The 24,708-nt window shown below is 40.6% G+C and overlaps 4 protein-coding genes across 4 annotated transcripts; 2 read left to right on the forward strand and 2 right to left on the reverse strand.

Annotated features, from left to right (window-relative positions):
- Positions 1 to 86: 86 nt before the first annotated feature.
- On the reverse strand, positions 87 to 4,010 carry nrn1lb (neuritin 1-like b). Its single transcript, XM_062428573.1, has 3 exons — positions 3,956 to 4,010; positions 1,675 to 1,822; positions 87 to 387 (listed from the first exon to the last, which is right to left on the reverse strand). Exons 1-3 carry the CDS (start codon positions 4,008 to 4,010, stop codon positions 87 to 89), a joined length of 504 nt encoding a protein of 167 aa, XP_062284557.1.
- Positions 4,011 to 8,424: 4,414 nt separating this feature from the next.
- Positions 8,425 to 10,928, reverse strand: thap11 (THAP domain containing 11). Its single transcript, XM_062416405.1, has one exon. The coding sequence runs from the start codon at positions 10,244 to 10,246 to the stop codon at positions 9,410 to 9,412; it is 837 nt and encodes a 278-aa protein (XP_062272389.1). The 5' UTR covers positions 10,247 to 10,928; the 3' UTR covers positions 8,425 to 9,409.
- Positions 10,929 to 12,710: 1,782 nt separating this feature from the next.
- gfod2 (glucose-fructose oxidoreductase domain containing 2) lies at positions 12,711 to 16,521 on the forward strand. The gene is made up of 3 exons (XM_062415117.1): positions 12,711 to 12,758; positions 14,297 to 14,677; positions 15,561 to 16,521. The coding sequence occupies exons 2-3, from the start codon at positions 14,425 to 14,427 to the stop codon at positions 16,460 to 16,462; spliced, it is 1,155 nt and encodes a 384-aa protein (XP_062271101.1). The 5' UTR covers positions 12,711 to 12,758; positions 14,297 to 14,424; the 3' UTR covers positions 16,463 to 16,521.
- A 3,045-nt stretch (positions 16,522 to 19,566) lies between these two features.
- LOC133983222 (uncharacterized) lies at positions 19,567 to 24,338 on the forward strand. Its single transcript, XM_062422226.1, has 3 exons — positions 19,567 to 20,326; positions 21,559 to 21,990; positions 23,614 to 24,338. The coding sequence occupies exons 1-3, from the start codon at positions 20,041 to 20,043 to the stop codon at positions 23,952 to 23,954; spliced, it is 1,059 nt and encodes a 352-aa protein (XP_062278210.1). The 5' UTR covers positions 19,567 to 20,040; the 3' UTR covers positions 23,955 to 24,338.
- Positions 24,339 to 24,708: the final 370 nt, after the last annotated feature.

Here is a 24,708-nt window from a genome sequence, read left to right on the forward strand (position 1 = left end):
CATACTTCTACAAAAAGCAGTATACAGTATGTAGTATATACTGCACACTGCATTCGTCAGTAGTATGTATTAGGCAGATGAGTGAACTAGATTAGCAGAGCTAAGAACGTGCTGCATACAGGTAAGATCAGTGTGGCGAGGGTGGGGCTGTGCCTGTTTGTTTGCCCTTTCAATGTTTCCTGGTTGGTCTGGTCGGAGGTGGGAGGGTTCTGGGGTGCAGGCACAGTGCTGGGTGCGAGGGTGGTGCGGCTAGCACACATGTCGTAGAGGTTTCCAGAGAACTGCGTCTTCCTGGATTCTTGTCTTAGAGACTCCCAGACTGCTGCTGCTTCTCCAGGACAGCCGGCCAGAGCTGAGTTGGCACAAACATGGAAAGCGTTCCAGGATCTTCAAGGAACCAGGAAGAAATGTCAGTCTTAAGTGTAGAAATGCAACAAAATGAAATACTGACATCAGGCATCAGGAGAGAGTTTAGAAAGTGAGCCACAACACATATTACATGCTGTAAACACCTGAGCAGGTAATAAAGTTAAGATTCATTCATTCAGATGTATGGCGTTTAATTAGTCTCAAAACCCAAACACACAAAAAACAGGCCCGAGCATGTGAAATGCTTCCTCGCAAGGATGCCTTTCCGCTCACTGATACTGTTCAGTGTGCTCGTATCACGTACACGTGCCTGTTTTTTTATGTGCACGGGTCTTGAGACTAATTAAATGCCATAAAGATACCAGTCCTGGTTGAGTTGTTGACTCAACTCAACTTTGTGTGCTTAATGGTGGTGTTAATACTACATGTCCCAGAGCCAAAGCCTGGGACCTGTAGTAGTTCTGCAATGATTCAAACAAAGTGTTTTGTACAAAGTGTTTTTCAACATTTGTTTGTAGCTTTTTCAGAACAATCTAAGTTGACAGAGGAGGGTAAAGCTGGCCATCATAGAGAGGGGTTAGACACAATAGTGGGTGGAACAGGGATAACAACATACTTTTGCACAGTATCTCCTCAAAGGCAGTTATGGTGCACTTGGTGTCACTCAGAAGTTACTGGTGTACTTGTGTTAAGAATAAAAAAGAGCTATAGAATGAAGTTCAAGTTAAATTAAGTAGACATGTTTGTCGGATTGTTCGTTTCAGAAAATTACAAGAATTGTTGGACGCAGCCACCTCAAAAGTCGACATCAGAAAGGTTGGGTGGGGTTAGGTGTATCAGATGCTGTTTGACCATGCAACAAGCACTTTGATTGAAACATACTGACTCCTTTGTGTTCAATTTGACACATGTATCAACCTCTAGGAGCAGAAAACACGCTTTGAGTAGCAACAACAGCCAAAACAAGCTAAAAGTCCGTTTAAACCTGCATCATGTGATTTTTTTGTTAACTAAAACTGTAAATTTGCAGCCAGACAGCTAAACAATGAGATGAGACTCACTACAAAGCTCCATAAACAGGCAACAATATTGGCTTACAAAATAAATCTGAACTCATGTATAAATATTATCTTCTGCATTGCATGAAATTCATTCAGGTTTTTTCTTCCACATAATGTCCAGTACATGCATACATTGTTTCATATGAAGCTGGACATAATTAATAGGGTTTAATAAAAAATCTTTAGTATGAAGGCAAAACAATGTGTAAATGAATGGTTACCATAGTGATGAGCGAATACTCACCTGCAGATTGCATCGATGTCCTGCGTGCTCTGGTCTTTTTGTGTTTCCACCAAACTGTCCCCAAGTGTGAGTAAACACTGAGCAAAACTCTTATAGATGGAATCACATGAAACAGGAATTGCAGCTCCAAGACACACGGGGATCAAGCCTGCTGAAGAGGAAAAGACCAGAATAACATATGTTATAACCCTACATTGAGATCATTTTACTGATATAAATAAAGGAAAGCATATATGGGGACATTGTAAACACAGTATATACTATTCGTGTATACTTGTGTGTAAAAGTAGGAAAAACAAATAAACAAATAAATAAAATGTGATTCTCTGTGGATTCATCCAGTGAAATACATGTATATGCTTACAAAGACATGATCCAACTGCTGTTTGGATGGATCAAATAGATGCAGAAATATGTTGTATCAAATTTATCTGGAGGGATTACATATATATCCTCAAAGTCAACGTGAGGTTACAAAACCATGAGTGCATTGATCAGGTCATACATATCATCCTTCTGTGGTTGGCTTGTGTTTCTGACAAAACGCTTCTGAAAAGGCATGATACAAAGTTTGACTGGAATATTGGAACATTTATATTTAACAGAAGATGCTTGGTTAAAGAAACCACCTAAAACTCAACCTGAAGGGGTGAAGGTGTGTTTGAGTTGTGGATGAGTAAATCTCTTCCTGCTCCGTTGTTGTAGATCTAGTGGTTGGTGGCCTTAGATAAACTGTCTCAAATCAAATCAACACTACATGGTCATGTATGGCCTAAAGTATGTGAACACCTGGGCATTACTCCCAAATATTATAGTTGAGGACATCATTCCAAAATCACAGGCTTTAATATGCTGTCATAACAGTCTCCATTCCTCTGGGAAAGCTTTGCACGCAATTTTGGAACCTGGCTGCAGGGATTTGTTTCCATTCAGCCACAAGAGCATTAGTGAGGTCAAGCACTGATACTGGGCCATAAGGCCTGGCTCGTGGTCACTGTCCCAGTTCATCCCAGAGTTGTTCGATGGGGTTGAGGTCAGAGAAGTTAATCCACACCAAATTGGGAAAATCATGTCTTTGTATACCAAAGTTTGTCCATGTAGGCATTGTCATGTTGAAAGAGGAGAGGACCTTTCTCAATCTGTTAGACTCACAGCATCCACACACTGTACTAATAGTTTCCAGTAAATTCAACTTAACAGAGCAATGTTTCAGCCTAGCAAGAGTTAATTGACACTTGAAGATCAAATTATCTTATAAAAGATTTCCATTATTTGGATCTTTTCTCCAACTTCAGCCTCCAGTTTGCTTTTTGATCCAGTAGTTTTCACACTTATAGTGTGTACTTTTCTTTATAGTCCAAACTGTTGCCACCAGGCTGGAAAGACACTGCTGTCCAAGTTATCATTGTTTGCTTTCACACAAAGATTTCTCTTAATTGATGAAGAGTCAAGTTTAAACCATGAAAAACTGCCCCAGACCAAAGATAGAAAGGGTGTCCAGATACTTTGTGCCACTAGGTGTATAAAACAGAAACTTGCCAGCCTTAGAAACCTCAACTCCCAGACAGTGAAACCATCTGCCTGAAGAGTTTCAGCAACCTAAGACATCATCTTAAAATGACTTTGAGATTCTGTTTATTATTATATTATAATAATAATAGGTTTGATTTATTTTGTGATTTATAATATATTATATATTATTATAAATATTACTACATGAAGATAATCCTCATCATTATAAATATCACAACCAAACAGGTTACTCGACAAAAACAAACTGTTAAACAAACTGTTCTGAATAATGATATGAAATTTGCAATTCACAGTGAAATACATGAAGATGTGCACCAAATACATGTATAAAACACACACACACACACACACACACACACACACACACACACACACACACACACACACACACACACACACACACACAAACAAACACACACACACACACACAATCAGAGCATGAGGGGACATTTCATTAAGGTACTGTGGTAAGCACATTTGTAAAACCTTTCTCTCCTCATTTTCAGAAAAACCTGAATGGAATAACCTCCTATCAGCCATCTTAACGGCTTTGTGTTTTTCATGACAAACACAAAAATGATCAAGGTGAGCCTCTACCTGGATCCTGCACACATAAAAACAGGAAAATGATAACAATGCACAATAAAAGACAGAAAAGAGACAAACTAAGCACTTTCAATATTTGACCAGAATACTTAAACACACAACACACTCAGACAACAACTGTAGAAGACAGAAACAGCCTTACTGAAGCAGAGAGCGAGAGGCAGCAGCAGGGTTGCGGTGCCTGAACGGGACTTCATCATTCAGCTCAGCAGAGTCCCACCACTGAACCAAAGGCTCTGATGTGATGCTCCAACTGGCTGTAAATCCAACGAGTATAAAGTTTCTCTGCTTTAAAATATGATGCGTCCTGCCATCCGTTAGGAATTCTTCAGATTGCAGAATTACAGCAATGCACACGGGCATAACCCAGCTGGATTAACAGTGACAGGGGCCGATGCATCCCTGAGTGTAAAAGGATGAGGATGAGTGTGTGTGTGTGTGTGTGTGTGTGTGTGTGTGTGTGTGTGTGTGTGTGTGTGTGTGTGTGTGTGTGTGTGTGTGTGTGTGTGTGTGTGTGTGTGTGTGTGTGTATGTGTGTATGTGTGTGTGTGTGTGTGTGTGTGTGCTCTGGGGAGGGGCACAAGGCGAGTGCCATAGAGAGCTTGGAGGCAGCAGACCAATGACAGCATCACAACACAGCACACTGGATTAAAGCTTTCTCATTTCCGGTCTTTAGTATTTAGAACATTTATTTGAAACACAAATAAATTATATATAGTCTAATGGTGATTGTGTGTTCTGCCACTCACATACCTGCTGCAAAGCCCTGATTTTACTATTGCTACTGAGTTTGTCACATGAAACATGATCAGAAGTGTGAAGGGTTTTTCTTTTTCTTTTTTCTTTTTGGACAGATGGATGATGTCCCAGTGAGGATAAGAGAATCCGGCCCACCTGGGAGTCCGACGAGGAAGCAGAGCACCCTCTGAGAGTAGGAGCCCATGTGAGAATCATCTACAGCTACAGCTATGTGGGTCATGAGGGGTCACTGAGGAGTGCTGTGATGTGTTTACTAAATACTGGATAGCAACAGAGCACAAATCCTACATGTACACTCTTTTAAGATGTGTAATTGTAAACCGTCTACCTTGAGATAAACTGCCTTCCTTACTTGAGCTCTCTTAGCCTCCAAATCCCCTGCTACACCCCCCAGATGGCTCACACTCCGTGCATTATTATAAGTCTTGGTTCACATCTGTATACTAACACAGAAGGAATGGTAACCCATTGTTAATCTGCAGTTTAAAACAACCATTAACTGCAAAATAATCTGTCTGTGTCTGAAGCTGCTGCCCTGAATCGATACATCCTGGGAGCTACTTTGGCAGCACTGCCAACATTGAGTCTTCCTGAAAACATCTGTATTAGCTTAACAAATGTGACATACATTTTTTAAAATATTTTCTCAGTTGGATGTGGAAAAACTAGACTGGTAACCAACTGGAAACCAGGCCTGATCACCTGAAATCCATGCTCGACCTCGGTGATGCTCTTGTCGCTGAATAGGAGCTAATTCCTGCAGCCAGGCTCCAAAATCTTGTGAAAAAAAAACATTCAAGAACAGAAGTAGCCTATGTCTCCAATATGGTTATTATGTTAAGGTGTCAACTATGGAAATAATATCATGCCAGCCCTTGTCTTTGTTACTCTAAAGCTCAATCCATCTGATGCTGCTACCAGTGTGTTATCAGTGTGTTGTTAAAGTGTTTTCCTTGTGTCTCTGTTTCTTTACAGTGATTTTTAATACAGCTAAAGCATGTAAGTTTCATTAGACTTATGTAAGGTGTTTCCTGCTAACAACTTTGTTCTCCCTCCAGCAGCACATCCTAACAGAACCGGCAACCTTGTTCAAAACAGTGTATACAGATGTGTATTATTGTAAATACAGTTTTAAGACACATACTGTATATGTCACAGTAATTCAAATGTACTCTACAGTTTCAGGTCCATCTGTAGAGAATGGAAACACTTTATAGAAAGGTGGCTGTAAAATGCCGTTCTCTACCCTCAAGTGAAATGCTAATTTTGTTGCAAGCAGTCAATTTTCTCATCAGAATTTATCTAAATATGGCTATCATATTATCTATATACTCTCCAGATCATACACCTGAACGTATGCTGGTTTCTGCATGTTTGACTGCCTGATTCCTGTGCTTATCCTCCTCCTCTTTATTAAACTGTGAGATTTGAATAACTATCATGTTGTTTATTTTAATGTAGGCAGTTACACCATGAAAGACAATGACGACAAAAATAGCTGGATATTTTCTGGAGACACAAGTCTGAATTTAACATTTGGACACGGTCGGTGATTTGACACTTTTACAATGACTCACTTAAAAACATTCAAACTGTATTAGGACATTTAACATATGAGTGGGTTTGTAGAAACCCTCTCATATGTGAAATGTAAATGCAACCGTAAAGAAAAAAAAAACTTAAATAAAATGAGTCCCTACTGATCCTAGAGTACGTTTAAAAATATAAAGTCTGGCCAGACATTCAATGTGAGCTTTAAATACATTTTAACAATCAGTAGATATGATAATCTGTATCAGATGATGGTATCCTAAGAATAAATATAAAAATGCAGAGAGATTGTTCAAAAACCATCACACTCTTTGAAAAGCTAAAACTATCCAGAAATGTTGAATACTGTTGTTATTATACATCTAGAAGAAGAAAAAAAGATCAATCTTGATTACAGTTCTCCAGACTCGTGCAAACAGTAAAGATCTCAATAGCGGACACAAATCTCAGAGTGTGAGGATTTCACTTCAGATGACACAGCAGCAAACTAATCACCAGAGTGACCTGGTGGAGCCTTTGAGCACGATGAAATCCTGCAGACTTTAACGGATGTCCATAACTTATCTGAAGTTGTGCTACGTGAAGATTTTGGTGTACAGTTGTGTAACATATCATCATTAGAGAAAAATGTATTTTCACTTTAAAACTGGTCATAAAAAACAAAAGCTTTAGCTTTAGGCAGCTATAGTTTGATTCCATGAATTATATAACGAATGATACCATGAAAAGTAATATGAATGATAAATTTAAATATGACCCTTTCTTTACCACATACCTCACATTACATAATTACTCTCAAAGGATGAGACAATCTAACATGAGATGCTGTTGTGTGGCATGAACATAAACAGAGTTGTAGTAACAGCCATAGAAAGGGAAGATGGAGTTGTGTAAGTTTGAATGACAGCTCTGGATTAAGGCATTATGCAACACTGTTGGGAGTTAAAAAAAAATCCAGATGAGATTAGAATCTGGACCCTCGCTCTCTCCAATTCCCTCTGTCTATCCATTCATCCGTCTCTCCCTCTTTCTTCATTTCATGTAACACATTATTACAATGGGTGTTGAAAAATATGCAGCTACAGTTTGGGTTTAACAACTACACTACAGCTTTACATTCACATGATGACATTCACCATTTCAGTGGTTTAATAAGGATATAATCAAGCAAATGACCATCCGAGCTGCCAACAAACACAGAGGGACAGATAAAGCAAATTAGGCTGAAGACTTTTATCCCACTGCCATCTAGAGGAGGAAAATCACACTGCAACATCTGATTCACCAATCAAAGAACATGTTTACCTCTTGTAGTTTCTACTGCAAGTCAAATTTACAATCAACCTGTGTAAAAGTCAAGTATTCATATCTTATACTCACTGTGGACACTCACTAAAACAACAGTGTTGAAATTATTAGTCAAGATGATCACCATCCCAGTTTTTCAAATATGATAATGTGTTGCTTTAAAAACTACTTTTTTTTTTCTTTTTTCTTTTTGGTCAAAAAAGAACCAGCAGAAATAATTTTGTCATTTAAGATCTTGCAATGTTCCATTATTTTTTATACTGATGGCCTATAAGATTAATTAGTTCAACCGAAATATAGTAGATTTAAAACTCTATCAGAAATATTAGCATCTTTTTCTAAGTTTTGGGAAATGATTGTTGTTTCTCAGCAGTTAAACTCCACATCAAAATAATATCTTCAATTATTATTGAAAAGAAAAGCAAAAATGACGGGTTGTACACTTCATCACATCTGTCTTTATAAGGCAAAATCTTATGCAGGATGCTCTCTTCACACTGACAAAGTACATATTAAGTTACGCTTTCAGCACCAGTTTGTATCAAATGTCACCCAACAGGTGTTCAAAACAGGAAAGAAATATTGTCTGAGTTTCTTTCCCATCACAAGTCTTTACAGTTGATGATTTAATTGGATACAACTAAACACAGCGTAAAACAAATAATACTTAAGCTATTATTTGACAATAGCACTAAAGTCTCTCATATCTGTACCTTTTTGTTTAAAAAAAAAAAAAAAAGACCAAGCAAAAGATCCTTAGAGATGACAGCAACCCAGTGAGTTTTTCACCATGGTCAATGAGTTATAACCCTTTCACTTCAAGGTAATTACAATAAAAATACTTTAGTATTCGACCCACAGCATTTTCCTGTTGAGTTAATGACACTGGACAAAACCAGGATACATTTGATGAGTTGCGAAATTACTCAGTGCGAATCATCACTATTTAAAAAATGAAGTTTACTTCAAAATGAGCAGGGAATGGCTGTCAAAAGTCAGAAATGTATATAACATCCTGCGCTTAAAGCACTCATGAACAGGACAGAGAGATGCAGCCACTAAATGTCTGTGTGGAGAAGCATCTGACCATAAACAGGCACATAAAAGTCACGAATCACACAGAAACAAGCAGGTGCTTCTTCTCACATCAACCTCGGAGACAGTCAAAAATGTCCAAGTTGCATAACGAATCACCAAATGTTTTGTAGTTCACTCAGGATTCCTAGGGGGAAAAAAATCGTTGCACAAATGTAACTTAATGCTTGTCTTCAAGAAACATCCTTAACTAAGATTTCATCCTTGGGTTCCCTTTCAAGCATTAAAGGATTCCTTAAAAGTCTGTTTTCTGCTGAATTAATATATTTAGCAGCGGAAATAAAAGGAAAATAACTTAAGGTACCTTTAAAAGGGAATTTAGGAACGGTCATGGTAGAGTTTTATTTCATGAAATAACACCCTTTAAGTGTGCCAAGAATAGTGTTTTGTTACCAGATCCTATGGACAGTCCATCTTGGCTTACTTCGCCTGAACTTCTACAATCTGTTTTGAGATGCTTCTTGCAACAACCTTCAAATTTCAGTCAGAAAGTAAAAATATAAAAACATTTTAAGAGAAATCTCAAGGAGAAAAACTTTCTATGCAACTAGGCAGTCTTAAGCACCTTGCTTGTCAGTCAAGTTATAAATATACCAGCCTAACTTGTAAGTCAGTGCAAACTACGAGTCTTCTGTATGGATAAAATAGGTATTATTGACCTCGGTTGAGCTGCAGGCCAACAGTAGAGTGTTCATGTTTCCAGGTGATAAGCAATGAGATTATTACTATCAGCTACATAACTAGCCATTCAACTTCTTTTACATCAGGCCTACGAAAAACCAGCTCTACTCGTTGAAAATAAATTGTCATCGCTTGTAGTTTCACACAAAATAGGTCTTCAGCGTCCTCGATGTCAGTCTGAGTCTCTAGTGATGTTCACCCATCACATTTTATTGCGGACACTAACAAAAGCCACCGATTTGCCGTACAGCAGCCGGTCCCGCTCCCGCACCTCCTCCTGCAGCTTGGCCTCAGCCACCCGGAGCTGGCGGATGGTCGCCTTCATCTCCTTCATCTTCACCTCCATGAGCGCGATGATGTCCCGCTGCTCGTTCAGTTTCCGCAGCAGCTCGGTGGATGTGGTGCCGGTGGTCAGCGAGTACGAGTGGTCCAGCGGGCTGCTGGTCACACTGACGTACTGCACGGGCGCCTGGTGCACCGTTTCTACCGATGAGTCGTCTGCTGTCAGGTCGTCGGAGCTGCAAACCGGAGCGGAGTAGGACGTCCCCTCCGACTGAGCGGGCAGCCGCGCCGTGCCCAGGTACTCCCCGTTCTGGCCTATCTGAACCACGGTGATGCTGTCGTCGCTCGCCTCGCCGCCAGCATTAGCCTCGGCTCCTTCTACCGTGCTGCCCAGGACATTACTCACATTAGTGAGGACGATCCCGGAGGTCGCTGCTGCGCCGGGAGCGGGAGCCGCCGAGGACACTTTCCTGCCCCTGCCCCGCCGGCTTCGCCTCTCGTTCACCCCCCGCAGAGGGAAGAGGGAAGGCACTCGGATGCTGTATGTTTTCCTCCCGCCAGCGAAGTGCACGCTGCAGACCCTGTGTCCCGTGGTGGGCTGGAAGGTGCTGAAGCAGCCGCTGACCCCGGCCCGGGAGATGTTCCGAAGCCAGAGCTCCCGCAGCGCCGTGTCTTTGGGAAACGTGTAGAAGCGCAGGTCCCGGTCCCGGTGCGAGTTGTTGTAGCAGCCAGGGACACAGCAGGTGAACCCGGGCATGTTGACCACCACGCCGAGCCTGAAAACACAGCCTCTCGACTCAGTTTACCTTGTTTAGTTGTTGTTTCTTTATTCTGTGCGTTGTTGTGAAGCTCAGCGGCCTGCAGGCGGAACTACACGTCCCACAACGCTAACAACTTCCTGTTTATTTTCACCTAAATTAAGCCGCACGGCCTCTTAATCCATGCCTTTCTATCCGGAGTGAAAGCACACTAAGCTTTTATATTTGCTGAATTCGAGGCAAATATTTAATTTTCGGCGGTAAATGTCTCGTTTTTGTTCTTCTCTTGTTCTTTAATCAAACCAACCGTCCGCCATTAAGAACTAAAAATCCCAGAGTTCCTTGCGCTTCCTGTCAGTGAGCTACTGCCCCTGCTGGTCAGTCGTGTGGTACCACACGACTGACTCCACAGCGCAGAAATAGCAATATCATGTGTAAGATTAGTGAAAGAAAGTATTTTTGAATAGAGGTTCGACATGTTGAACATTAATATTAGGGACAACGCAAAGACGAGTTGTGTAGTTTGTTGATTAAATGTCGCCACACATGTCAACACTCTACATTCATGGAAACCAAATGAAGTCCATAAATGTCAAGTCATGTAACATTAAAGGATGGCGTCACATTTTTCAAGTCAGTCTTAAAACAACAGTAAGGTGTCCAGATGAATATTTAAACAGGGTTTTCTTGCTGCAATTGTTCATAATCTACATAGTGACCATTAGAAAATCTCTTCATAATGTACTTACAATGTAGGTAAATGATGAAAATCCAAAATGCTATGCAAAAATGTATATAAAAGTTTGAAGTATGAAGCTTCAGCAATCCAAATGAGTCAAATCTAGTAGATATCTCTAGAAAAATCTCTAAAAAGATCTATAGAGTCTTTTTAGTGCCAAAGTCCCTCTTTTTGTGAATGTACTTCAACCACAGCTCAACAGGGAAACACTGTCCGAGGAAACACAAAGAGGGAATTTGTTGCTATAAAGCAGGGGTCGGCAACCTTAGCCACACGTGCCACGGTCGGCACCCTGCAGCATAGTCATTGGCACACTGGCAAAAGCAGTACCCTCTTAGCAGTATTAAAAATCACCTGTTAACCATGGTGGCACCTGTTTTATGCGTGGCTTGTCTTCTTTAGTTTGACTGACAGCCCCCCCCCCCCCCCCCCATTTCCCACAGCTGTGTGGTCGCTAGTCTGCACACATCTCCAACTAAGAGCCTGATGGACAGAATTTTTTTTTTTTTCAATAGAACCGTGCTGTGTGCATTTTGTTATGAGAATGTTGTCTGCAGAACTTCCAAGCAGTGGCGTGCACAGATAGACACTAGGTGGTGCTATAGCACCTGCCCTTTGCCCTCTGGACCAAGCAAGTGCTCTTTTGACAGTTTTTTTTGTTTAACAGTGTACCCATGTTGACATGATAATCTATAAATGCTCTACGATTAAAAGCGTGTGATAATAATGCCCCAATATGCAATTTACAGCGCGTCAGTCAGTGGTGAAAGAGGAGCAAGCCGCATTAAAATAAATAATTGGAAATAAATACATCAGTCAGCTTCCAAAATTAAAATGTTGATGTGGATGTTTCATGTGGATGGCAGCATTCTGATATAATGTAATTTTTTTTGTTTGATGCACTGATGCACCGTGGTCTCCGTTTTGACATTTCCTCCCAGTGCAATATGTTTTAAATGAGTTACTGAAAGCACTGTTTTGAAAATTGGACCCATACATAATTCCTAAGCCCATGATGTGAATAACGGGAAAATATATTTTAAAATCTTCTTGCAAGTGGCCTATATGGATGTTATTTTGTATTTTGTGCCATAATTTGGTTGGTTTTATTGTTGATTATGACACACTTATTAACAAGAAAATTCTTTCTTTGCTGTACATGTAGCTAATTCTGTTTGCCCACAATGATTTTGCGTTGTTTTTTTTGTTTGTTATGTCGCTTATTTTTCATTGATTTACTGTTGTAACTGGTCTAGTGTGTCACTATGTTTGTACATATGGAAACAGTTAAGCTAGTTAAAAAAACAAACCTTATCAAAAAAAAGTGCAACAAAAAAAATAAAATAAAAAAGCATACTTGACACAACAAAACCTCTCTACAGCCTAAATGATATCATTCTTGCTCTGTATGTTGTGTATTTTTAGTCTTTGTAGCTTAATAGGCTCGCACAATGCATTATGGGAAAAACGGTGCTCGATCAAAAATGCACTTGCTCAATCGATTAATACAATTTTTCCTAGTATTATAACAATTATTTTAGTTATTTACCTCTTATCTGCAAAACATAGGTTTCACCGGAACAAGGTTACGTGTGAAAGGTGCATATTTCGTTATGTACATAGCTAACGGCGTGTTTTCGTTCCTCCCTCCTCCGGTGGTGACACATCTCCCTCCCGTTAGTGTTTCCTGCTCGGCTGAAGTTACCACTAGCAACTGGGCAGCGCCCGGATGAACACTGACCACCGCTGCTGATGTTGGACTGATAAATCCGGTAGGTAACTAACGTTGTATTTCCTTATCGGTAGCCGCCCTACTCAATGTAAAGACATTTAGAGAAGATATGTTTAGATGTTAAGTTTGTTCAGTATCAAGCTGCGTTTACCGGGAGCTGTTTGAAGTCTCTTTGCGGCTGTCTGGCCGGCTAGCTTGTTAGCCGCTGAACGTGCTAGCTCACGTTATGAAAAGTCTATGCGTCTCGTCTGGTGTATGTGTGGGCGCTAGCTTTAAAAGTTGTTCTACTTTCTGAACGTTTTTTGCATACAAAAGTTGACCCATAAGAAACCCTGACAGCCATAGACCTCAAGGACCGTAACCACATCATAAATATGTTATCTGACCGGGTCGTTAGCAGCATAACAGGACTGCTGTTCAGTGTCCAGTGCGAGAGGCTGCTGACAGACTGTATGTTTGAGCACAAGTGAGAAAAGATGTACTAAAATGTATTTATTTATTGAAGGTTTCTAGTACAAGATACAAATCCTCCACACCAGACTGCACAACTCAAAATAAAACAAAAGTAAGACCACAATATACTTATAGCAACAAAGGCTTCTTTATCTGTACTGCCATGCTGTTACAGAGAAATAAGTGATTGTCAGCTCCTGTAAGACACAATACTGTTACATCTTCTCTCATGTTCATAACAATATAATGACACAGACCACGTTTTCGTTGCATAACATCATTATAGTCCAGCCAGGAAAGAGCTGCTCATACTACAGCTTAAAGCAGGTCTCAGCACCCCACCCTTAAATTAATAACAATGTAGGGAGGGGATCTCACCTCAAATGACAAATGTATGCGATAACAGCAATTGCTCATAATGACTGAAATTCACCCAACAGTTTCAGGTCTGTAACACTTAAATGAAGAAATCATCAAAGGGAAGTGGAGAGGACACCTGAGCTGAACTCACTTAAACAAAAAACCTCCGAATGAGTCAGTCTGTCTGAAGGAAGAGTGTTAGGATCAATTGTTGACATGAATTCAACTTATGGGCAAGTATGTGTACAAAAACGCCACCAGATTAGTGTTTAACTAGGATAAGCACACACAAATGGCACTCTCTACAGAGGCACAGGTGACGTTGATTTGTGGGTGTGGATCATCTGAGGAATGGCATGTTAACTATGTGGCAGGACACAATGTAAGTAGTTGTCAGAGACCGCTGATAAAAGAAACTGGTCTAGGTTTCCATCTGACATGTTTGTCCTGTTTCTTGGTACAGTCGCCAGGGCTCTGAGATAAATCGATATAATAAAGATATTGCGCTGTAAGGCTACTTATTTAATGGGATTTGATTAAAAATTGGACAGATTAAAATACCCCTGTTCCTTGTCTTAAATCTACAATAAAGTGGTTTTCTACATGTGTGGCCTCCTAATCCACAGAGGTCGATCATATCATTTACATTTAACAGTAATAATAATCATATCCCAGAATATGGCTGCTTTATTGAACTGTAAAAAAGATATTGTGGTTTTTGTATTTGTCAGCTCGCTCTAACAGTGTGTTTATTTATTTTAACAGGTGCAGTGAGCTCTTCCTGATCCCTGGACGACCCCTGAGGCCTGTACACACAAGTGGATTGTTGGCAGTTGGGATGTTAATGAGGTTGGCCATGGTTCAGACGTAAGGTTGCGGTGAGTGGCACTGCCATGTTGCCAGGAGTCGGTGTATTTGGCACGGGGAGCACAGCCCGGGTGCTGGTCCCATTGTTGAAAGCTGAAGGCTTTGAAGTTCATGCACTCTGGGGGCGAAGTGAAGAGGAAGCGGGCTGCTTGGCAAAGGAGCTCGGCATCCCGTTTCATACCAGCCGATCTGATGACGTCCTGCTGCACCAAGATGTCGACCTTGTTTGCATCTATATTCCACCCTCAATGACGCGGCAGATTGCTGTCAAAGCACTGGGTAAGAGGCCACAGACGTATGTTCACCTGCAGTGTGTCAGCCACATTCACCAGAGCTGACCGGTCCAAATGCCTTGGCCCATAAATCACTCAGTGATTGAGATACGCAGTCAACACAGGTCTTAAATAGCTTTTTTATGACACTGAATTAGCATCTGACGTAACGTGACCTGACCCAACTCCAAGGCAGATTTGCTGTGAGACAGATTGAGTGTTTGTGAGCGTTATCACACAACTCTTCAAAGCATGTTTATACTGACAAAGACTGCCTTCTACTGATAAGTATTTTGTCAGGTTTTCTCCCTTTTTGAGGTGATTTTTGTTGATCATGAACATGACCACAGGGCAAGTCGTCATTTCAGGATATTTTCATATCAATAGGCAACATTAAACATACACGCATACAACGCAGTCAGAGTCGAGGGCGTCTATCAAGTTAGCATATCTAATGGAATTCCTGAGAGTTGACCTCAGCTTCCTGTTTTAGTTGCAGCTTCCTGAGTGTGTCCACGCCAAAGGAATTGTCTCGCTCCAAGTGGCACTGAAGGCTGCCTGCCTCTATATTTAAAAACCATACATGCCCGCTGTCGACTTTTTGTTCATTCATACCAAACAAAGAAAACTAAACTTTTAAATTAATTTAAAATAACTTTTAATGTAAAATTTTTGCAAAACGTTATGATAATCAAAGGCCAATCTAGAAATGTACTAAGTGATCTGCTCACCACCATCACCTAACACATAAAACCAATTGCTGAACTTTTTTTTGTTGTAACGTAAGGCCAAAAAGATAAAAGGAGTCCTACAGCTTTGTTTTTTTACCTCAAAGTTTTTAATATTACCTGAATAATAATGAACAAAACCTTCCTTCCATCTCTCTGCAGGTATCGGGAAGAATGTTGTTTGTGAGAAAGCTGCGACTGCTGTGGATTCGTTCAAGATGGTGACTGCAGCCAGGTATTATCCACAGCTGCTCAGCATTATGGGTAATACCCTGCGCTTCCTGCCAGCTTTTGTCGCAATGCGCCAGCTGCTGGTGGAGGGATACGTGGGTGAAGTGCAGGTGTGTGACGTCCGTGTCTACGGCCCCAGCCTCCTGGACCAGTCGTACGGCTGGACGTGTGAGGAGCTGATGGGAGGAGGCGGTCTGCACACCGTCGGCTCCACCATCATTGACCTTTTAAGTTACCTGACAGGGGCACGAGCCAGTCGCGTTCATGGCTTACTGCGGACCTTTGTACAACAGAATGGTTTGATCCGAGGCATTCGACGAGTCACAAGCGATGATTTCTGCTTCTTCCAAATGTTGATGGGCGGACCTGGGTCTTCCTCCAGTGGTGTGTGCTGCACTGTGACCCTGAACTTCAACATGCCGGGGTCGTTTGTGCACGAAGTTATGGTAGTTGGATCCACTGGGAGACTGGTTGCCAGGGGGACGGACCTGTATGGTCAGCGCAACTGTGGTAAAGGTGAGGAGCTGTTGCTAGGGGACAGTGGGTGGGCTGGACCAGAGGTGAAGGACATGCCCCTGCCTCACCTGCGGGGGCTGAGCTCCATGGTGAAGGCGCTGAGACAGTCGTTTCAGGCTCACGAGGAGCGCAGGTCATGGGCGCGAGGACCAGTCGCCATGGCACCAACGTTTGAGGATGGCCTGTACGTGCAGACGGTGGTGGAGGCTGTGAAACGGTCCAGCTGCAGCGGAGAGTGGGAGTGTGTCGAGATCATGAGCCAAGAGCCCGATCCAAACCACAACCTGTGTGAGGCTCTGCAGAGAAATAAGAACTAAACATATTTATAGTGCAGCTACGGCGCATCTCAGACAAAACTGGGCTCCGAATGTTTCCCCTTCAGTTCAGTTGCTTACCCATGACTACTTACTGCATTTTCACTCCTTGTCACATTTTGAGCAGTGTGTGAACTGTGTGTGGATGTTTGTACCCTCACAGTCGTGATTTGACGTACACTAAATTTATACCACAGCTCCATTATTCAGATTCATAAAACAAGTGAATATTTAAATTGAATTAAAAAAATGAACACAGTATGTGTTCCTACTGAAGTTGTGACAGGTATAAATATGGTTGAAACATTTCACCTGTCAGTAAGACACAGCTACGTATGTCAAACATCGGTCGACAGCAAAACTGCTTCAGAGTCAAAAACAACCCTTCAGTGGATGTCCGACTCTAACCTTTCTCTTTACTTGCAGTTTGTTTGATTGTATTTCTATTTTAAAACTGCACAGTTCATCTTTAATGATATTCTAAGATGGACCAAATAAGTTTATACATCACGATTAGACAGGAGCACTGCTCGTCCTAAAGTATGCCAAAACTTTTTTCTTTTTTAGCTGTTTTGCTAAAAGTCAAGACATCAGGTCAAAACTGGCTGAAGTGTCTGCAGGTTTTGGAGGTTACCATAACCTGAGAAACAGCTGACCAGGCAGTAAACCTTTAAAAACAAGTTTATCTCAAGCATATAAAAATGGCTTTCTCCTAACATCTGTACCAACTGAGAAAACATTTATATTGTAGATGTTGATGTGTTTGAATCAAAAACCATCATGTTAATTTATTCCCAACTCCAACAGCACCTGATACTGAAAGGGAGTGTTTAAAGTTAATAACGAAGCATGCAGATGATTTTACTAACAAAATACTTTCAGAGTTTTCAGCGTGACACTGGCACGATTCAGCTGGTGCTTCACTGATGGAGCTACTGTATGTTTCTAAATAAGAATAATGGAGCTGTGCAGAGTTTAGTTTAATCTTTCAAATGTGTAATAAGCACAAACATTTAAAAATGGGGAGAAGGGCTCGTAGGTTTTTTTGACACAGTGCCAGAGACTGGACGAGGAGAATTAGAGGACGTAAAATCTGTGAGATACCAGGGATTGGTTAAAATAAGCTATGTAGAAAATAAAATGATAAAAAGGGTCCAATTTGTAGCATTCCCCCTTTTAAAATGTCCGATTCTTGAAGTGATACTTGATCTTGAATCTGTCTCTGTCGTCTTGAAAAGAGGCCGTAAACAGTTCGTAGTTTCTTCCTTCACAGACAAAAGCAGCAGTGAGATCCAACAGTGGATTTTACAAGATTCCATCCATATACATATACGTGTAATTATCCTAAACAGATTAAAACACGGGAGGGTGATGGTGCAACACGAACGCCATCCCTGTATTTAGTGAGATTTTTGAGTAACTGAGTTACTAGAAAATATATTTTGGGATGTTTTGATCCTGTAATCTTTTATCCACTGACACTGAAGAAGGAAACGACTGGCTTTTAACAGAAACCTTTCAAGCTTACAAAGAGTGAGCATTTGATATTCGAAGGACAGATTTTAAGAGTTTTTAACTAAATATGCTAGCAGAAACAGGCTAGTCCTAAAAATTATAGTCAAAGTTTTCGACGTAGAGTCTGAGGGTATTTGACAACTATATGAGTTTAAAATGTGTGTAAAAGCTTTGTTTACATTTGTTAATCTTTGAGATAATTTTAGATGTTTTACAAGACTCCTTTCTGGCAATCTGTGCATCAAAACATATTATGTTAAAATCCAGAGAGTGGGGGGGGGGCCCCATCCGCCTCTTTTACACTTTTCACCCTGAAACCTTACTGATCTTTTCATTGAGTAAAACCACTGGATTTGATGTGCGTGAGAGTATAAATGTGTGGCTCAGACCAAGAGATAGGAAATGTTGTTTTTTAACAGTTTACGGTTGTAGTCGCTCACTGCATCTCAGTTTTGCTGAATATCCCGAACGTTATCGGTCCTGCAGGTGTTGAAGACAGCAGCAGATAATTTGAGCCTGTCTCCCCTCGTAGACCCTTTCGGGATCTGCAAATATGAATGCATACACGTTGCACGCTTACCTCACGCTATCCCAACAGTGCTTTATAAAAACTCAAGTTTACATTAAGTGTCTTCATAATACACATCACATCTGCCTGCGTAACGTTCATGATGCACCACTATTAAAATACATTCCAGCCGCGTTATCACGTTCTTATTTACAGATGTTTTGGTTTGTGGTTTTTTTTGCACTGATAACTGATGATATGCCACATTATTTAAACTGCAGTGCAATTCTTGTTCCAGCTCGCTCACTGCAAAATGAATTTAACGTGTGTCTATATAAGGAAGACGTTTTGTATTTATTTATGTTTTGGTGTGTGGAAAATGTTTCCCGATGTTTATTCTGTTCAATGTTTGTGTTTTTTCAGCCTGTGAATTTCTGTTAAAGCTGTTATATTTATCTTGTTTAGAGTAAGTGTTGTTTTAAATGATAACACAGCTTCTTTCTTTTTTTAGCACAACGTTTTGCATTTCAAGTTCGGAAAGCATACTGTTCATCTGACTGACAGATATTTCCTTAAATAAATACAGTTGTATCCATTTAAGTGTCTGTGAATTCAATGTATTGATTCTGCTCCTGTTAAGTGACAGTAGTTTTGTTTCTTTGTATATTGATAAATTCATAAATGGAGCAGATGTCATAGTAACCCTAACCTACTATAGGTTAATCAAACTAGTAACAAAGAGCTCATTGAAACATTTCTTACCATCAACAACAGCTCTACACCTTTTTATTTTAGTGTCTACATGAGTTTTAAATGTATATCATTGATTGTAAGGCGCTATTGCCTACTCTGCCATCATGTGCTGTGTTGGTGGATAATTTCACAAATGCTCTGTCAGATATTATTGACCATAGTGCTCAGTCATGTGGCCATCCAAGCAACCCCTGAAAAAAACCCATAACTAAATATGCTTCAGCAAAGAAATATTGTAAATGTTGGGGGTACTAAAGTTGAGTTCATAAAAACAGACATCCCAACCTGCAGAAAGTCATTCCAGGGAGGTCCATTCGGCGGGGGCGGGGGGGGGGGGGGTTAGGGTTAGAGTTGGGATGTCTGTAAAAAGGTTTAGAATGAAGCTAGAAATATGAAATTAGGAGTTAGTGGTAACCCTAGAGTTGAAAAACTCGCGTGATTTGTACACATCCATTAATTGTGTGTGCGTTTCTTGTCATAGTACAAACTACGTTTTATGATGCGACGACGCTGCGGATAAAGTCTAGTTTAGGCACTAAAAACACTTCAGGTCAGGGTTAAGGAAAGATCATGATTTGGGCAAGTGTTAACTCTCGCGGGATCTTTCGCCAATCTAGGGTTACCCTAGACAGTGAGCCCGGATGTGACGCAGTGTGGTAACATCCTCCATTTAAAACAAGAAGCTCAACAGCTTGGGGTACAAGTCGTTACCAGACAGGTGAAAGCTGCCTGTCGGTACCGGAGAAAACACTAAGCAGTGAAGCTGTAGAGCCGGACAGAGAGGGTGAGCAGGGTGTAGCGGCGCATGTTGTGTGTTGATAGACCGGAGCTACCGATAAACATGACCCGTAGAAGAAGTGTAGTGTGGGGCTTCTTTAAAACAGTCGACTCAGGCTCGGTCCAGTGTCTGCTCTGCAAAAATTATCTGTTGAAACGCGAGCAGGGGACCACCACAGCCATGCTGAGACATCTGCGTGTCAAACATCCCACCGAGGTAGCCATAGCCGAGAAAAGTGATGGACAGGGACCTGAAACTGCTGCCAGCCATGGAGTCCAGGACCTGGAGGCTGACCGGGGACAGTTCTGCTCCGGTATTGACTCCTGCAGACCTGAAGATGCTGAAAGCAGCTTCAAAGGGAAACATTGATCAAATATTTAGTGTCATCAGTCATGAAAGAGTGTCAGACATCGCACCAAAAATCTAAATGCTATGTAAACCCCTCTTATAGATCTGTAATGTCTTTATCTTTGTCATGAAAACCATCCAGACCACATCAGACTGGATCCAAAAAACACTACTTAGACTTGTCACGGAGAGACTCCAGAGACTCATTAAAACAACATTTCAGATTAGTGAAATATTTTGCTAAACTTTTCTCTAATCCAGCTCAATCTGTGAATTTAAAGCTGATTTAAGCATCCTAGTCACCTACAGCTACCCTGCTACCTTTGGGTATTTAACTGATTATGAACAGAAGTGGATGGTATATATTTAGATCTGTAAAAGTCCTGCATGAAAAATCTTACTATAGAACCTGAGTATGAGCAGCAAAGTGTACTAATGTACTAGATATTAAAGTAAAAATTGCGCTACTACTATGTTACTGTGGTAGCTGCTGGAGGTGGAGCTAGTTTTAGTTATTTTATAGGGGTTGCCCCTCCAAAGGGTCATCAGAAAAATCAAAGTGGACTTTTTCTCTAATCTTATAATGAATATTGGATCATTTGAACTTTTATTGAAATAAAACCATGTGACAAGTTTAGAGGGAGAAATCACTATTTATTGAAGCTGTTAACAACTCATAGACATCTGAAATGTGAGCATGACTCCACTGCTTTTTGTAAAACAAGAACCAAAAAGGTTGGAAACCTAAATGTGTTGTATTTTAAAGCTTGTTATATTATCCATTGTGTCAAATCATCTGATAAGTAACTAAAGCTGTTAAATAAATGTAGTGAAGTGAAAGTATAAAGTAGTATCAAATGGAAATACATGAGTAAAGTATAAGTACTTCATTATTGTAGTACAGTACTTGAATAAATGTACTCCACCACTGATTATGAAGACAATTGTAATGTTTTACAAGCTTCTTTGAAAGCACTGGATTATTCTTATTGACTTTTAAACTCACTTCAGCCAGCGCAGTAAAAGGTAAATGATGCTCCTGACTCTCACCACACTCAGCTGCTTCTCCTGTGAGTGTTAAGAACAGATTCATCAGAGTACGTAAAACATAAGACATAACAGAAAATGTGCCACTTTCATCATCATGCCTGAAAATCTTCTGCTTTACTTACTTAAGTTTTTTTTCTTCTTCTTTAGTGGAAGTGGCGCTGGAGGATGGAGACTCTGACACCATCACCACAGTGAATGAAGCTGACATTAATTTGGCCATTAATGGCATCCTGGAAGCTGCACAAGGAGCTCCAGTAGAGCCAAGAACAGATGAGGAGGCAAGTGGCCGCTGTTTAAAGCGCAGACGGAACACACGGAGTTTGATTTGGAGACATTTTGAGCGCTTGGAGAGTTTGGCTGCTGCTCGCTGCCGGATTTGCAAGAAAAAGATACAATGCTTCGACAGCAGCACCAGCAACCTGCACCGACACATGTCAAAGAGGCACCCGGAGGCGATTCTGTTAGCGGTTGATGTGCAGAACCCGCCAATATCCAAGTCATCACACGGCTCAAATACTAACGGTGACACATCTACACCACCAGTGACTGTGGAGGTGTCGGAGCAGAGAGAGTTTCCAGGTAACGTTTTGAAGTTCACTGCTGGTTGTGTTTGTTATAAATTCAGACTTTTTAAAATGCATCTTAAGTGAATAAGTGACAAATATTTAACACACTTCATTATTTAAAAGAAGATGACAATTATTGAATGTTTTTTAAACACAAACCTAAATTATATACAGTTTAAAATTTAACTAATGTTATCTTTGCTGACCTCCAGTGGTTAAACTTCTCACCTCGCTGCAGTGATGTACAGATGTAGTTCAGGACCCCACGACATCACTGACCATGTTTACATGCACAAAATATTCCCGGTTTATTCTAAAAAAGACAATATTCCAACTACGCTGAATAATGAAAATGAATAATTAACTAATATTCCCATTTACATGCAGAAGGTTTTCAGGGTTTCCTTCTGCTTCACTGAGAACAGGAATCACAAGATCTCTGCAGGCAGTGAAGTAAACCAGCGAGGTGAAAAACATTAGTGAGCTGCTGCCTAACATTCAGAAGTGATATTATATGACTGATATTAGAAATGTATAGTTACAGGCACATGCAGTACCCAGGCTATCTCATGATACTTACTACACTGCTGGGTGTTTTTTGGTGCGTCACATCGAGTCTTCACCATCAGTCCATGTCATGGAGAGGGTGCACTATGTTTTTCCAGCCCACACTGAACATCTCTTCACTCTCCTCTCATTCCTCTCTTCTGTTTGCCTTCCTGCTCCAGCATGTGTCATTTTGTCTGCACAGATGGGCAAGAGGGCCACAGTCATAAAAATGCTACCTTAATAATAGAGGAATATTGGTGTGCATGTAAACGTACCCGCTGTTGGGTGTGGCTACAGCATCTGAGCACATTTAGTAGTGAAACAAGGTGGGAAACTTTCAACCAGAGAGAGCAGCAAAACACCTCAAAAGGGCAGTAAAATACAAGTAGATTTATTTTTTATTATTTAAATCAGGAACTGATCAAATAAAAAGTAAAAAGACCATGAATCTGAGTAAGCGTTCAATGTAATATTGACTATTTTAGTCATTACTACAGACTCATTTTGATCTGCATGTTAAATATTACAGCCCTGGTTATATTGAATACACATTTAAAATTTAATTGAAATATCAGCTGGGTTTGCATCCACAAGGTTCATTGTTTCATCATACAGTCAGAATCAATCAATCAATCTTTATTTATATAGTGTCAAATCACAACAAAAGTTATCTTAGGGCACTTTACACATAGAGCAGGTGTAGACTGTACTCTATAAATTAAATTAAAGCGACCCAACATTCCCACATGAGCAGCACTTGGCGACAGTGGCAAGGAAAAACTCCCTTTTAACAGGAAGAAACCTCAGACAGAACTGGGCTCTGAGTGGGCGGCCATCTGCCTCGGTCGGTTGGGGTTAGAACAAGGTTAAATGTTTTACCCTCCTGTCATAAGCCAACAAACATTATTTAAATATTCCATATTCAACTACTCATACATGTGTTGTCAATGTAGACTACTTTATGTTCTCAGTAACTAAGAAAGTAATTTGATATCTCAGCAGCCTAATGTATGTTGAGTGAATTATTGTTACATTTTTTGTTTCTGCTGTTTTCAACTCATAGCTTTCTCTTTCCTCCTTCTTGCAGATGTGATCAAAGATTCAAGAATGTTTGGAGGAGAGAGGCGTGTTTTCAGGAGAGAACAGGAGCTAATAGAAGCTCTGAGGAGAGCACAGCGGGAGGAGGCGCGTGCCCTGGAGCATCAGAGGGAGCTTCTTGAGAAGCTGCGTGCAGTGAATGCCAGAGAGGCAGCTGCAGAGAGGGAGCAAATTGAGTCACTGAGGAAAGCACAGCAGGAGGAAGCCAAAGACTTAAATAGACAGAGAGAAGGGCTGCAGACAGAAAAGGCAGAGCTGCAGAAGAAATGGGAAGAGCTTCAACAGGAAAAGGAAGAACTCCTGTTTTCCAGAGGACAGCCAGCCTCCTGATTGTGCGACTCAGGACCTAACAGGACTGATGGGTGTTGACTGTCATCATCATCATTTCTAAAATGATTTAGGACAAACACATGATCGCATGAAAATGTAAACTCCACTCCATTACAGCTGTGCCTTATGATGTCTAAAAGTGTAAAAAGTTGAAATGTTGGGACAAATAATTTATTTGAAAAACACTGTATTCAAAAAGATAGGAGATTTCTAGACACTCTTCTTGCAATAAATGCTTTCATTAAATGAATGCATCACTTATGTTTCAGTCCTTCAGAACCCTAATTATGGAGTTATTAATTTAATGGATTTCAGTAGGAAGTATTTTCTTATTTAAAAAAAAAAGAAGAAAAAAAAGGTTGAAATTCCTCAATTGGCAGGTGGTCTGATTTATCTTGAGTAATCAGGTTATTGTTTCCTGGGGGTGGGGTATAGCAAATATTGTTAAGTATTTAAAAAGTAATTTTATTATGTCTTGAGCAGCTAAATTTAGATTGCATTCACCACAGTTTTATTGGTGTGTTGGCAGATATTTCAAACCCAACACCAATGCTGGACTACCAACAGGCCCTCAGGTTCCCCTAGGGCCCCCAGGATCAATGTGTGACAACTGGGTTGTGATTTTCTGACATGGACATGTTTTTGGTCATGCGTGTCATTTCAACACAATACCAACTGAAAAAATAATGGTGTTAAGGCAGCTCCTGTATTTTTACCTCATCTTGAAGTCATATTTTGTAGAATGTTCAAAATG

The sequence above is a fragment of the Scomber scombrus genome, chromosome 1, assembly GCF_963691925.1.
Source record: "Scomber scombrus chromosome 1, fScoSco1.1, whole genome shotgun sequence".
NCBI lineage: Eukaryota > Metazoa > Chordata > Actinopteri > Scombriformes > Scombridae > Scomber > Scomber scombrus.